The sequence below is a fragment of the Tyto alba genome, unplaced genomic scaffold (assembly GCF_018691265.1).
Source record: "Tyto alba isolate M040663 unplaced genomic scaffold, T.alba_DEE_v4.0 Super-Scaffold_45, whole genome shotgun sequence".
Classification (NCBI taxonomy): Eukaryota; Metazoa; Chordata; class Aves; order Strigiformes; family Tytonidae; genus Tyto; species Tyto alba.
The window spans coordinates 37,782,051-37,796,915 of NW_024881321.1; the positions used below are offsets into that span (position 1 = coordinate 37,782,051).

The following is a 14,865-nucleotide window of genomic DNA, read 5'->3' on the forward strand; positions in this document are numbered from 1 at the left end:
GTTAAACACAAGGAACGTATAACCACCTTTAAGGACTCACTAAATACTTCAAAAGATACATCTTAGAAGAAGATACCAAGACAAACAGCTTTCAGAACGCCACACTGTAGTACTGAATGGAACAGGAAATGAGGAACAAAGAAAGGAATTTCATAGATTCCAGATGTACTCTAACACCAGCTGGGAAATACAAGCAAGAATCAACTAAAGCCTTGTAAAAGGCTACCACTAACTGTTTTCTTCTAGAGTTCTTGAACAAAAGTAAGTAGCTGTAAACAATTTGTAAACAGAAATATTTTTAGAAGAAATTGGAAACAGTAGTAAAAATAAACTTCTTCCTCTCTCTCATATTTTTAAGGAGTTTAAAGCCCAGTCATCAGTGCTTCTGTTTTTTGGAGTTGCTTTTTTAAATATAAGAACTCTGTATAAACAGCCACAACGGAAGCACAACTGTAAATAAAGCTGTCAGTTTTTCAATACTTGAAATACTAAATCTGAATCAAATTTGAAAGCAAGGAAAATCAAGCCCAGTAAAGTTGGTTTATACTACATGCCTTCTATGTAACTGGAACTGAATGGGTATTTAAATTTGTAAATTGCTAAAAAAAAAAAGTTATCAGTCACTCAAAAACTTTGCTTCCACAGCTATAAATTTAAAAATTAACCACTTTAGGTTAAAAACCCTGGAAACAGAACTCTTCTACAAGTTCAAACACCCTTCTGCTCCCCTGTGTAACCTGATGTCTCCAGCACTTTATATTCCTTTTCTGAAACACAAACTCAGGCCTTTTGTGTTGGGTTTGTGTGAGTGGCGGGGTTTGTGGTAGCCGGGGAGGGGACCACAGCAGTGGCCCCTGTGAGCAGCTTCTCGAAGCTTCCCCCAGCTCCAAGTCAGACCCAGCTCTGGCCAGGGCCGAGCCTCTGCGAGAACAGGTTTAAGAAAGGCAACCTGGGAGGAGGAGTGGGAGTTATGAGGAGAAGCTACAAGGAGGACACCTATGTGAACACTGAGGTCAGTGGAAGAAGGGAGGGGGGGAAGGTACAGCAAAGCAGAGATTCCCTCCCCATATCCCATGGTGAGACAGCAGGGCCCCCCCCACCACCACGGAGGTCACCAGTGGAGCTGAGGCCAGCCTGAAGCCTGTGGAGGAGCCTGCTCCAGGACAGGTGACTCTGCCTGAAGACGACCAGGATCCTGTGGGAAGAAGCAGCCCCCGCTGTTGTAGCTCAGCACTGGGAAGACTGCAACATGTGGGGGGTGACCCATGCTGGAGAAGCACGGGAACGGCTGCATCCTGTGGGAAGGACTCACGCCAGAGAAAGTTCATGGAGGACTTTCCCGTGAGAGGGACACCACGCTGGAGCAGGGGAGGAATGTGAGGAGCACTCCCCCTGAGGAGCAAGGAGCGGTGTGACTGACTGTAACCCCCATCCCCTGCCCCCTGTGCGGCTGGGGGGAAGGAGGCAGAGAAATCAGGAGCAAGTCTGGGGAAGAAGGGTGGGGTGGAGGAAGGTGTTTTTAAGATGTGGTTATACTTCTCACTATCCTACTCTGTTTGTTAAGTGCTGTCATTGTTAGTGTTTTAATTAAATTGATACTCTTTTTTTTCTTCCCCCAACAAGTCTGTCTTTTGCCTGTGACCATACTGGGTGAGCCACTCCTCCCTGTCCTTATCTCAATTCCCGAGCCTTTTGCTTTATTTTCTTCTTCCCATTCCTGAGGGGATGGGGGTGAGCAGGCAGCTGCATGGTGCTCAGTGGCCCTCTGGGCTCAAGCCACACCACCTTTCAACGCAAACTTCTTTTAAATGGATTTTAAAATCTCCTAGTAACGAGTAACAGACAGAGAAGTAGGTTTCCTCCTAAGGTCACCATAAAAGATGAAAAGAAAGCTTAAGCATGCAACTTATGGAACGCGGACGTGCATTAATAGAAAAATTGCCCCCCTGCCCATTATTGCAGAAATAGGTGCTCTTCCCAACTTGCACGTGGCAGACTTAAGACACTTCATCTAATGTTCACCCACCTACTACCGGCTTATAAAAGTACACTAATATTTATGCAAATTAAACACTGAATCAAATACTACCTGTTCAAACCTACCAGTCATTCATAAGTGAAACATTCTCCCTCTTACCATCGTATCATACTAATGCACTTTAGTTAATGGCGATGCAGTCACACAGTCCAGCAAATAAGGAACAGTAAGATTCAGTTGTTGGGCTAATGAAGGGATCTTTGTTTTGTCCCAGCACTCCCTGAGAGGTATTAACAAACAAATACATAAGTCTCTAGTCAGGCAGAAAAAAGGTAAGACTTCTGAGGTCTGGAAAGAAAACTGAAGAGCAGAACTCTTAACCTTAGAAGTTAGCCAAGTCAGATCAGGCTGTAAGTCTTCAATATTTGTGTTCTTTCCTCAACAGACCTCAAAAATACAAATACACTACTTTCTTTCCCTTTCAGACAGAAACTGGGAAAAAAAACCTCAAAGCCCTCAAGCTTTCCACTGAATCTTTAAACTGTTTTATACTTGGCAATGATCCATGAAAAATTTCAAGAAATTAAAACAGGGAAAAAAAAAAAAATCCAGTTCTTCATAATTTTGAAGCTTCACATCTCATTTTGCAAAACTTTCACCCAGAAAGTCTTCTATAGGAGGAAAACAACATGTGAAGTTTCAGGGAAGTTGCTTTCCCTTGGTAGAGGTTAGGATGGGAGAGGAAGGAAGTTAGATCTGTTTGTTTTTATTCCAAAACAAAGCTTTTAGATGGATCCTAAATTCAGTCACCGGTCCACTATGCTGTAAAAATCAAACAGGCACTGCTAAAGAACAGATTCTTCATAAGGTTTAATACATGTTGATAAAATCAGAAAGCAGGAGAGCTATTCAGAACATGCAAGTCTATGATCAGCTTTTCAGTTTAATAAAACATAACCTGTTATTAACTCCAAGTATATCTCAAGCTTCTCCTTGCTTTAACCACAAAAATAGATAAACCTCTGGTACTAGGTTTAAAAACACAACACTAAGACATACTAGTGCACGTTTTAACCATTAATATATGCCTTAGGTGACTTGCTTCCCGGATGCACTAACAGTCCACTGGCACACACATTCATTTTCCTTCTACATATTTGGCTGAACATTTGTTGGTCTGAAATAATTGTGAGTAATATAACTGCCTGATATTTACATCTTTTACAGTATTCATCAAAGACTACAATCCTCTGTCTTTATTCTAGGCTTCTTGCTTCACAGGGAAACTAAGACTTATTCTCCAAACACACCAGTTAGTAGAGGGCTTTCTCACAAGTGAATTGTCACAAGTGAGGTATTAAGTAACCCCAAGTGGATTTTGCCTCATCCTTTCCCCCACTCCCTCCACGAGGAAAAACTGCTACATGAGCTACTCAAAGACTTTATTTGGCTCTCACAGAAGTGTAACTGTTGGCTCCAACAGAATTATTCAAAGTTTACACTCCCGTAATGGCGATTAGTCAGTCCTTCATCAGTCAGAGACTAAGAAAGGATAGAGGGAATACCCGAAGGTCCATTTGCAGTCTATAGTGTTTATCTGCTCCAAAAATTTTAACCTGATGTATACCAACAAAGGTATTCTAGAAGGTTTTTTTAAATTGTGTTTTCTAATCTTGCTGTAGGCAACACTCTTCAGTGTTTGAATGAGAAGGTCTTCCTAAAATGGGAGCATCAGTGCAGTAAGAGGCTTTGCATGAAAACAGTGTTTGACAGCATATCTGTGTGAGTAGAAATCATGCCGTGATGCAAAGAAAGGGGAGGGGAGGTTCTGTTTAAGCATGACTATGAGAATCAACATTAGGTGCCTCAGCTTTAGAAGAAAAGTGTGTGATGGAGAAGCAAGGCAGCATGTGGGAGTATTAATGCATTAATACCAACTAAAACACCTAAATTTTCATAAGCAGCTAAGGCTCCTGAACAGAGCGAGAGATGGAAGTGGTTCTCAGGTGAGAAGTCAGATACAGATACATCAGTTTGTCAGATTATCCTCTTGATGGTCTCACTGGAGTTGTAACATTTGTTCTCTAGAGCAGCTGACGAAGCCAGTATATATCAGAGTCTAACAAATACAGCATCATCAGGAACACTGGTACTATAGGAGTGGACTGAAGAGTGTGGAAAGATTCAAGCAGTCTCATGACACTGCCAGAGTACAGACATGAAAGCAGGGGATGCACCTGCTGTCCATCTGATTTCACACACACACACACGCTTCCAGTCAAGGCCCTGATACCTGTCCAGAGACAGCTCTGATGTTCACTTAAGTGCACAGATTCAGCTCACTAAAATGGAAGAAAACTAAAGCTGACAAGATAAATAAGTTGCTTTCTTTGGGCCTGATTTGCATATTGACCTGGATACCTGGATTTTTTTTTTTTTGTTAGCATCAGTCAACAGCAGGTGTATTTGGGGTGGGGGGTGCAAAGAGTGTTTCATAGCTGGGAGCAAGATGAGTAAGGAAGGGGAAAAGCAAGAGCTGCCTTTTCAGCAGCAGAAAGCTACTAATTTGGGCTAGCATATCATGATGCCATGCCTTGGACTACACCTAGAAGAACAGAATCACAAAGCAATGTGTGAAACATGGAGGAGAACTGCATCAGACAGAACAGAGGCATGAGAACACAGGCAGAGAAGCTAATATTGGGATCTACCTAACCCAGTAATTTCAGACATAAAAATTTCTTTTCAACCAGTAATAATAAAAATCACTCCCCTGAAAAAAAAAAAAAAAAAAAAACAAAAAAACCCACAAAAAAAAAAAGTTTGAAGAGTAATTCAATGTAATGAAAAGTTTTCAAAAGCATTTTCTGGAAGACTGTGAAGCTAGATATCCAGCACTTACGTAACGTCCTCATGTAAGAGCATTTGGAACTTTGACCAGCAGATAATCACCTCCATGAGAAGACAAGAAAGCACTATAAGTTCTCATGAGAGAGATTAGAGAACACTTGACTCAAATGTACTAATTCCAAAAGGGGACAAAAAACCTAGAAGTCTTGCTTCCTGACATCAGAGGCTCAGAGCAGATCTGTTTAATGGTTTCAGTCCTGTGAAATTTACCTCCACACACTCTAAATGCCAAGTCACATTGGCTTCCATTCTCGTATATGAATCATGTTTTACTTAAAAAAGTTAAGTTATGGATACTTTGATGTCAGGCTGGCAGCCCCAAACACAAGCATCTTCCATTTCTTCAAAACTATGTTCACTGAAGCATTTCCCAGTGCTCCCTTCCCTTCCTTCTCTCACTTGCAGAAACAATGCTTTCGTCTCCATTTTTGCCCCAGCCACCGCTGCTCCCGACAGCCCATGAACAGTCACAGCACTCCTCCTCTAGAAATACCGCTGGTCCCAGATCTTCCCCGTTCAGCACACTGAACACAAGTTGGTCAGAACACAACCACCACCAAATTTAGCTGAGTTTGAAATACTGAACCAGCGGTGAAAAATCTGCATAATCTATTCTGCACCCTCCACAGCCTGTCAGACTCAAGCCTTAAATAGCATTGCAGCCGATCAATAACAACATAAGTTGCCACTTCATTTTACCTACGCAACATCAGTTTAAGCTGTACTTGTTAACTTTTTAATGTGCAGAAATGATCTTGAGAAGTCTTGAATATATTCAGGGTGAGATGCAAATAACTTTTCATCCTTTTACTTGCTGGCCCAGGAGCTCTGAAACACTAGAAAAATAACTGTTACCTTTATAAGAAACATTTTACATTTCCTAAATAATACTTTTCTATTCTATATATCTATATATAGATAGGTACCTGGGCAAAATTCTCTCATTCTAAAAATATCTATCCAACAGTCTTATACCTCATTTAAATGGGGATAAATCTTTTTACAGTATTATACAGTTAGCATATTTAATCATACTTACTTCTACAAGTAACCACTTAAGACAAGGACTAAATCCCAACAAACAACTTCAAAAGGGACATCTTCTCAAGGCAAAATAGATTTCCCTGACCAACCTTAGGATTATTACACTTTAGGGTAGCCTTAAGTTTGTCAGAGTCAAGATAGTTCCTCTTTAACCTTACAGAAATGCAGAGGCATCTCTCAAACATTTATTCCATATCAAGTTTAATGGTGGAAGGGCAGTAAATACCTTCTCTTGGCAATCGACCTGCTTAAACACTAGTATACTAGCACTTAAGCAAATACTCTGCCTGACTTCACCCAAGACTCTCAGTTTCCCAAAGAAAAGTTCAATGGCTTTTGCAATGCCTTAAACTATATAGCTATGTGTGAATTAATAAAGAAGGCACAGAAAAATTAAATCAGAGAGACAGCACAGTCTCCAGACCAACAGTCCTCATCTAGTCAACTGGACCATCACAACGTAAATGAGGTTTTTGACTTCTCAAAAAACGGTGGATCTACCCTTTGAACAGGATAAGCTGTGAGCAGAGCACCAACCCACATCAGATAGTAGCAAACCTTTATCACAATGATTTCACAGCTTCGTGCTTCTGATCACAGTGCTGAGGAGAAACTATGCTGCTGGAAGTCCCACATTTTAGATTATGACCTCAACACCTGTAACCCCAAAAGGTCCATCCCTGGCCCTTACTAAAGATGATAAACGAGCTTTAGAAGTTTATGAATGTCTTAAATTTTGACAACCCCTCACAGTGTATAAGTGGACCATTATGATCTTTGAGGTCAACAGAATGATGAGCAAAAGGCCCTCTTCGTTATGTTATGGCCCCTGGCAGCCTCTTGATGTGCAGTATCTTCCTGTCTCAATTATTATTCTGAAACTATGGGGCAGGTTAACCTCTATAACAAGTCCTGCTACTGCCAGCAAAATACAATTTTAGAGCAGAGCGTAATACTCATAGATACAAGAGTACTAGATTTCAGAGACGTGGAAAGCTTGTTACTTCACAGTGAGAATTCACATGTGAGACATTTCTTTAGATTTTTCAAGTATAAATAATTTCACAATGTAAAATCTGTCAGAAAGTTCTCCACTAACCAGTATAGAGCCTTCCACAGCAGAAATGCTGAATACAAGCTTCTATTTTTTCCAACTGAAAGCTTAACAGTTGATGCCATTTAAGGAGAAAAAAAGTAGCAATTGAGTACAGTATATTTATTAAATATTACTAATGGTACAATTCAAGTCATGTTGTCAAGCAGAAGGACTCTCTTTGTAGTTTTTCCAGCCAATCATCAGCCATAGAGCCTTATGTTGTTTCCTTTCAGGTTTTGAAACACTGACTCATGGAAATATCAGCACTGCACACTTCCTCAAAGTGGCAATCTTATAGGAAGTGCTTGTTTAGTCTTACATGACACATTGTTTTGTTTATGTATAAAGGATTCCGGTAAAAATAATATTCAATTAAGGAAAGAAAGACAAGAGGGCAACAGTTTCAGCTATGGGAAGCCAAAATAAATCCATTTCAAATAGACATTTGAACAGTGCATTCATAAGCATAGATACCACTTTTTTTCTTTTTGCTATATGTTAATTCCTTGCGCCAGACATGAGCAGAAGTAGCCTGGCATTGACTTCTTTCAATTCAACAAACCACAAAAGAAACCAGAAACTGGGCAAGAGGTAGCACAGTAACAAATCCTCTTAACACTGCTACCCACAACGACAGAGTTCATATTCGTTGTTCCACAGCTTCAGTATCTCAATGAGGCATTTTTTGGAACTGACACGTTATTGGCAGTGCAACCGAATGAGGGAAACACAGGTTCCTAAGATGCTCAAGGATTCACATTTTCAACAGGTGAAACAGATGGCTCAAGCCAAATCCAAACACGACTAGAAACAACACTACTAACACTACTCTGAATGGGGAAGCACTTGAGAGATCTGGGCTACAATTACCCATCTAACTAAATATGGCTGATTCTATGCAACCCATCAGTCTCAAAAGAACAAGTTACATCAGCAGTAGAAAATGCCTTCGTTTACCTGCAGCTTCTGGGAAATACAGGACAAGACTCAGCCATAGCAATACATTACATTAGGGCATTCACACATCTCTAGGCTACAGATGTTTGGCACAGCCTGAAGCCTCCAAACCGCATCAGCCTCTATTAAGAAAGGCACGCCACCACGGATGCCCCACCCTGATCTCGCAGTGTGTTTGCACTGATTCTTCAAAGCATCAGTCCTACATTTCACCAGATTTAGACCGAGGCATACTTATGTATCAGTGCCCCCATTCACCATCTGCCAGCAGAGGTGCTACAGAGAAGGAAACATCTTACCAGATCAAGCACAGAATATCTTAAAGTCAGAGATCAGTCAGAGCTTGGCCACGAAACAAGCTCCCAAAGAACTGATGACTTCTAGAGCATGATAAATCATAGCCTATCTAAATGGGAGATGACTTATCTCTTTGTCCTCAAATAACTTATCCCTTAAACCATCCAAAGATTCAAAGCCTCCTGTCAGCAGAGACAAGAGAAACCTACAAGCCACTAGTGAACGGGAACTGCTAAGACAAATTTACTCTTGGGAATAGCTGACAAAAGTAGTGTCCCTCCAACATTCACTGTCTCCTTTCAAATTCACTCACAGGATTTTTGGCAGGGAGTCTGCAAGCCTTCGTATACAATATATTCAAAATTAGGATTGCTTTACAAGATCTGTTAATTAGAAATACTCCCTCAACCCATCAAAGCAATCCTGCCACTTCTGTTTTTCTGACAAATTTCACAGAAGATAGTCAGCTACAGAAAGGTACATAACTTTCAGAAATAAATCCCAGAAACTCATGCTCCTGCCGTGAAAGCTGATGAACATGCCTTCAAATACTTTCTAGTGAACCAAAGGAAAGACCTAGCTTTTGTGCATACTTATTATCGCCCTCTGCTGTATTATAGCAGAAAACCTAGGTGCAGCAGCACTCCAGAAGGTGCCTGGCATTATTCTTGCAGTTCACCGAGTAAAGCCCTTCTGCTTAGAAGACAGAAGCGAAGCACCAGTGTACCAGTGATGCATGCAGTTTTTCCTACTTACTATTCACACTGAAAGTCAGCAGGCATCCTTACTGCAATACTGCACATTAATCACACGCTTAGCTCTGGTAAGGGCTCTGAAAACTGAAGTCAGCAGTAGGATTAGCTTTAGTCTGTGATTTAATAAGATTAATCTGAGGTCTTTTGCTGCAGTTATTATCTTCGATCTCTTCTACCCCTCAAAGAAATTCCCACACTCTAGTGACATCAATCATTTAGGTATGACAACATCACTGCTTTCTTCTCGAAAAAACCCTCACCCAAGAGTCATCATCCTGTATGTGAGATGTGTTCTTACTCCTTTCGCTAAAAATCACCGGGTAGGAACAACCTGCAAGAGCATCACTTGCACGTTGTCCAAATTTCTCTCTTGTGAAAAGGCTTTTTTCTTTTACTCTTTTCTTTGAAGAGAGCCAGAAAAGACGTCTCTGACCATACTTTATCATCTTACTGAATCTATTTTTTTAGATGTCTAAAAGAACACGGAATCAACACATAACTTTTAGTTTATGTTACAAAATTTTCCTTCTTGCCATCTTCTGTCACTAAACGCTAGCAATTAATAAGGAAACGAGCCTAGCAATGGTCTCTTTGAAATGCTAATGCCACTACCCAAGAATGAGATTTCCTATGCAAACTCGAGTTTCAGTTTTACCTAACGCGACAATTGGTGGTTGCAAACTTGCTTTTACATGCGCGGATATCCAAGAGGAGATTTTTCCAGAGCGCTGACAGGAAGCTACAAGCCCAACTCCCCGAGTACCCCTCACCGCGGGCCCGGCGCTAAACTTTCCCGCTTCCCCTCAAGCCGCCAGCCACCAAGCCCCATCGACGCGAGGCAAACCGCTCCCTCCGCATACGGGCTCGACTCTGTTACGGAAACGAGGGATTTCCCTCCCAGCCGGCACACTCAGAACCCTACCAGGGAGAGTTTAATCTGCACGCTGACATCTGTCGCTTACTTTCTAATAATGTGGTTTGGAACTCGATCAACACCGTTCAGAGCGATTCCCCAAACGCTTGCCGTAGGACGCCGTGAGGAAGCAACAGCCTCAGCCCGTCCCGCTCACCGAGGCAAGGGGCCGAGGCACCGGCTCCCTCCCACAGTCGCTTTTTGGCCGGTTTCGCAGCGGCTTTGCCAGTGACACAACAGTACCGAGACCCGCTGACCGCCTTCAAACTTTTAGCGCGTATCTTAGCAACAAAAAAAAGGAAAAAAAAAAAAAAAAAAATCGCGAAATCCGCCTAATCTCCTGCGCCGGCCGACCCCCCCGCCGGCGCCGTTCGCCGGCCGGCCTGTCACCGCGGCACCCGGCCGCCCCTCCCGGCCCCGCACCGCTGGCCCGAGGCGCCGCGGAGCCCCCGCCGGGCCGCGGGCACCGCCCGCCCCGCCGCCGCCGCCGCCCGCTCCCCCGGCGGGACGCGGGACCCCGCCGGGGAGCGGCCGGTGCCGGATGCTCGCCCGCCCCGGCGCTGCCCGGCCGCAGCCCGCTCCAGCGGGAGCTCCCCTCCCCCCCCCGCCCTCACCGATTTTAATCCTGACGCTCTGGAAGACCCGCAGCCCCTCTTCCTCCACCGCCATGGCGGTGGTGGTGGTGGTGGCGGTGCCGCCGCGCCTGGCGCTCAGCAGCGCTCGAACCTCGCCGCCGCAGGGAAGCACGGGCCGGGGAGGAGACGGGCGAGCAGCTCCGCCGCGACGGGGAGCAAAGCGAGCGGGCGGCTCGGAGCGCGCCGCAAACCGGGCGGCTGCTGCTGCTGCTGCTGCTGCTGCGACCGACCGACCGACCGACCCAGCGAGCGAGCAGCGCGGAGCGGAGCGGGGCGCAGGGCCCGCCCACGCCCCCTCATTGGCCAGAGGGGCAGCCGGCCGCGGCGCTCATTGGACCGCTGCCTGCCAGGGGTGGGCGGGGGGAGCGGGGTGCCGGGGTTAGCGGAGCGGGGAACTGCGGGGAGGGGGGGGGGGTGCTGCGGCGCTTCGCAACAGCTGGAGCGCGGCGCGCGCCGGCCGGTAGCCCAGCTGCGCCCCCCCCCCCCCCCCCCGCCCTCATCCCCTGAGGCGCTGCCGCTCCCGCCCTCCGCCCCGTCCCGCCGCGGTGGGTGTATAGGGGGGGGGGGGGAACGGCTCCGTCCCTCCCGGCCGCGGCAGCCCCCCCCGGCCCCGCCGGGACTCCCGAGGGGGCAGCGGGAGGAGGGGGAAGGCTGGCTGACCCAACGGCCTGGCTCCAAGAGCCGGCCCGGACCAACCGTCGGGAAGCAGCCGTTGGCCCCCGGCCGCCGGGCCTGCGCGTCGCGGCGAAAGGGAGGGAGGGAGGGAGGGATGTTCAAGTCCTCTTTCCCGCAGAGTCATAAAGAAAGGGCACTGGCGGCGTCCCCGGGTTGAAATCCATTCCTTAGTGGGGAAAAGAAGTCCCGTATTAAACAAACGAGCCCGTCTGGGCGTTGGGAGCAGGCCGGTCTGTCTCCTGGCTCCATTTGATCAGCAGCAAAGCTCGCTCTACCTGATCGCACGGAAAGAGCAGGGAATTCAGATTTCAGACTTGCATGGTTACACGTCAAACGGCAGGAAACAGGACCTGTACCAGTATTCAGTGCCAAACTTTGCATCTTGTAAAGTGAGTAACTGAAATCCTCCCTAAAGGTCTGGCAAAAGCAGAGCACAAAGTTCATAAAGGTCTACAGATGACATTATTTCAGAAAGTAAAAAAATCAAATTACCTTTGGTGCAGACAGTCACAGCCCCCCTGAGGAGGCTTAGAATATCCTTACAGTAAACAGCTCAGGCACATCACAGTCCAGCATGTCCAAGAAGCACAACAAAATGCCCTTTCTCATGCCTGTAGCAAAAAGAAAGAAAAAACCAAACAAACCAACCAACAAAACCAACCAACCAAAAAAAAAAAAAAACAGAGCACCATCAAATGCTTTCCCACGCTACCTATAATTTCAGAAGTGAAAGGCAAACAGACTATGAACAATCTCTACAGATATTAAGAAGCTATTATTGAAAGAATTAAACTGTTAAAGGACAGTAAGAAACCAGAAGACAACTCCTAAGTCAATCTCATGTGGTATGAAGTCTGTAGGCAAGATGTCCAGGCAAGCTAGAAGAATACAGTTGGGCAGTCAATCATGGTAGGTACAAAACATTATGAATTCCCTTCATTTTAAAAGTGAGATATTGAAATACATAAGAGCAAATGAAAACTTGAGAAGGAGCTACGATGGCAGTGTAAGTCGGCTTGAGGGAAAGCCTAGGGCAGCCAGGGTTTTCCAACACAGGTATGGGCCTAACTCTGAAAGAAACTGGCAAGCTCACAGCCAAAAAAGGAAGCAGTAAGTTATCTTAAGGAGCTGCCTGATTTACTATGTTCTCCTTGTCTGCATAGCCAAGTAACATATGTAATTTGATAAAAATACTTCTATAGCACAAGTCTCTGAGGGGATTTTGTAAAGCACAGGCTTCCATTTACCAGCATCCATGCTGTAATTCCCTCCTCCTCACTGCAGTATGCCCAGTGTCCTCTGTAACCTCATTACATTATCCCCATTCCACCTACCATGTGTAGCCTCTTTTCTATAATGCTCCCAACTGCAATACTTCAGCTTCTCTGTCTGCTGGTCTTTTGCATCCCCCACGACACCTTCACAGCTCCATGTCCTAATAACCTCTAGCATTTCCTTCACCACAGCCCAAATTTCACCTGTCACAATACTTCTGACTCCCCTTTTTTGGTCTCACCTTCCAGCTGGACAAGAGGCAACACCAGCAGCAGCCTGAACAGAAGCTGCAAGAATGCTGATCAGATAGCTCACATTTTAAGAAGCACATTGACTCAGACTGGCCAACCTGTTGTTGCCTCCCAAGTGCTGGATGTGACAAACAGTTTGGGGGTATGCATGTTGTTCAGGTCTACTTTAACACTCTGTACATGCTCACAGATAAAAAGGAATATACAGCAGCTGTGCTCCTTTGCCACACACGCACACACCTTGAACATATTTGCACACAATAAATATATGCCCGTTGAGTCATCTCACTGAAGAGGAATGGCAAATGACTGTTACGCACAATGCTGTACACAGGCAGAAATAAGGACTTTCCGCTATAAGCAAGTGGATAAATTTTAGCTATAAGCAAAGGGAAATGGATCCTACTGTCGGAGTCCGTGTAAGTTGACCCCAAGCAAGCTCACATTTGAGCTTATAGATCTCGTTGTCTTCGTACCTGTGGTGATTAAGTAACCAAAGAAACTTCTACACACTGATACTGGGAACTGATAAACGTTCCCCAGCAGCATCACGGAGAAACCTGCTTCCATGTTCTAAATATTATAGACATCTCCAATAAATATATTTTACTTCACTCTGCTTTCTGTGTTTGCCTTTGGTACATAAAGACTTCAGCTGACTTCATTTCCCTGTCTGAAGCTTTTCTCATCTGCAGAAAGTTAACCCTAAAACAGTAATTAAAAAAAAAAAAATCAATTTATCAGTTCTCTTCCCGGCATTTGCTGCTGTAAGAGTTACTCTCAGCAGATACTCAACAGACTGCCTTTCCCAATTTGCAGTGGTGTTCTTTCCAGACAGTCGTGGCACTTTTATCTCCTTTATGTCCAGGAAACAAAGCCAGCTATCTACCTATAACACAGTTATTATATATTCACAAAAGCAGGCTATACATAAATTCCACACCCCTTTTTGTGCACCCAAATTTGCAGTCAGAGCCCACCACTCTCAAATCTAATTTCATTTGACCCAGCATAAATTCACCCTGTTATCTAAGGTGACGGTTGTCCTCCACCTCCTAACCTCAGGTGTTGCTTGCAACCTCTCCCTTCGCTAACACTGGTGCTCATGAGGCTGTGTGGTGTACCACATTTGTTGGTTAAAAAAAAAAAAAAAAAACAAAACAAACAAACAAATAAAAACCAGTCATGACTCCCATTTCTATATTATGAAAACCAAGAGGCCCATAAGCCACAACATTTTGGAATTACTGGCCCAGGATCATAAGCAGGAAGCATCCCAATCCAAATGGGAGGTTGGGGCACTATGTCATGCTGGGCAGCTTTAGGAGTGTGTGCTTACCCATGGCTACACTTCCAGGTTGTTTTTCAGGATGGCCTAGCTTTACCAAGAGCATGGATATGTCCAGGAAGGCTGTGGCAAAACTCAACCATAAACACAGCCTTTCCTTTAAAACGTAGACAAGTACTACCAACTTCTGCACTTAATCATAAAAGAAATTACAAAGATGCCTACAAAATTAATTAGCAACAATCAGAACAAACCAACATTCAAAACAAAACACCAAGCCAGCAAAAAAACCCATAGTAATTAAAAAAAAAAAAAAAACCTTACAGCAAGGAAAAAAAAGAAAGGAAAAAAAAAATCTGGCACCTTCTTACACTCTTCATCAAGTTTCTTCACATCCGAATCTACAAATTGTTACTTGCAGCTCGCTGTCCTGTCCAATGACTCTTCTTGTTTCCCAACAGCCCTCTTCTGCTGAAGCTCTTTGACAATGCTTTCATGTATCAGTGTGCTGGTTTATTTTCTGTTGACTCTTGTCTTCTTGACATAAGGCTAAAAGATTTTTGCTTCCTCTGTAACAAACATCTGTCTTCAAATCTACATGCCATACAGTCCAGCAATGTAAATGAAAGCAATGTTTCAAAACTCACATGAATATGTATTTTTAAAGATGTTAAATGCATTATAAGAAACAGCCAAAGAATATGCATTGCTTTTTCAATATCTCCATTGTTGAAATGAAACCTCAGCAGCAGCATATCACGTGTGTGTGTGTGTATTGCAGATAACATGTG

The 14,865-nt window shown here is 44.3% G+C and overlaps 1 protein-coding gene across 1 annotated transcript in view; it reads right to left on the minus strand.

Annotated features, from left to right (window-relative positions):
- RASA3 (RAS p21 protein activator 3) overlaps positions 1-10,816 on the minus strand; it is a 134,921-nt gene extending 124,105 nt beyond the window's left edge. The window contains exon 1 of the mRNA XM_032997091.2: positions 10,565-10,816. Coding sequence (XP_032852982.2) covers positions 10,565-10,619 — 55 coding nt within the window. The 5' untranslated portion in view covers positions 10,620-10,816. The remainder of the gene's footprint in view (positions 1-10,564) is intronic.
- Positions 10,817-14,865: the final 4,049 nt, after the last annotated feature.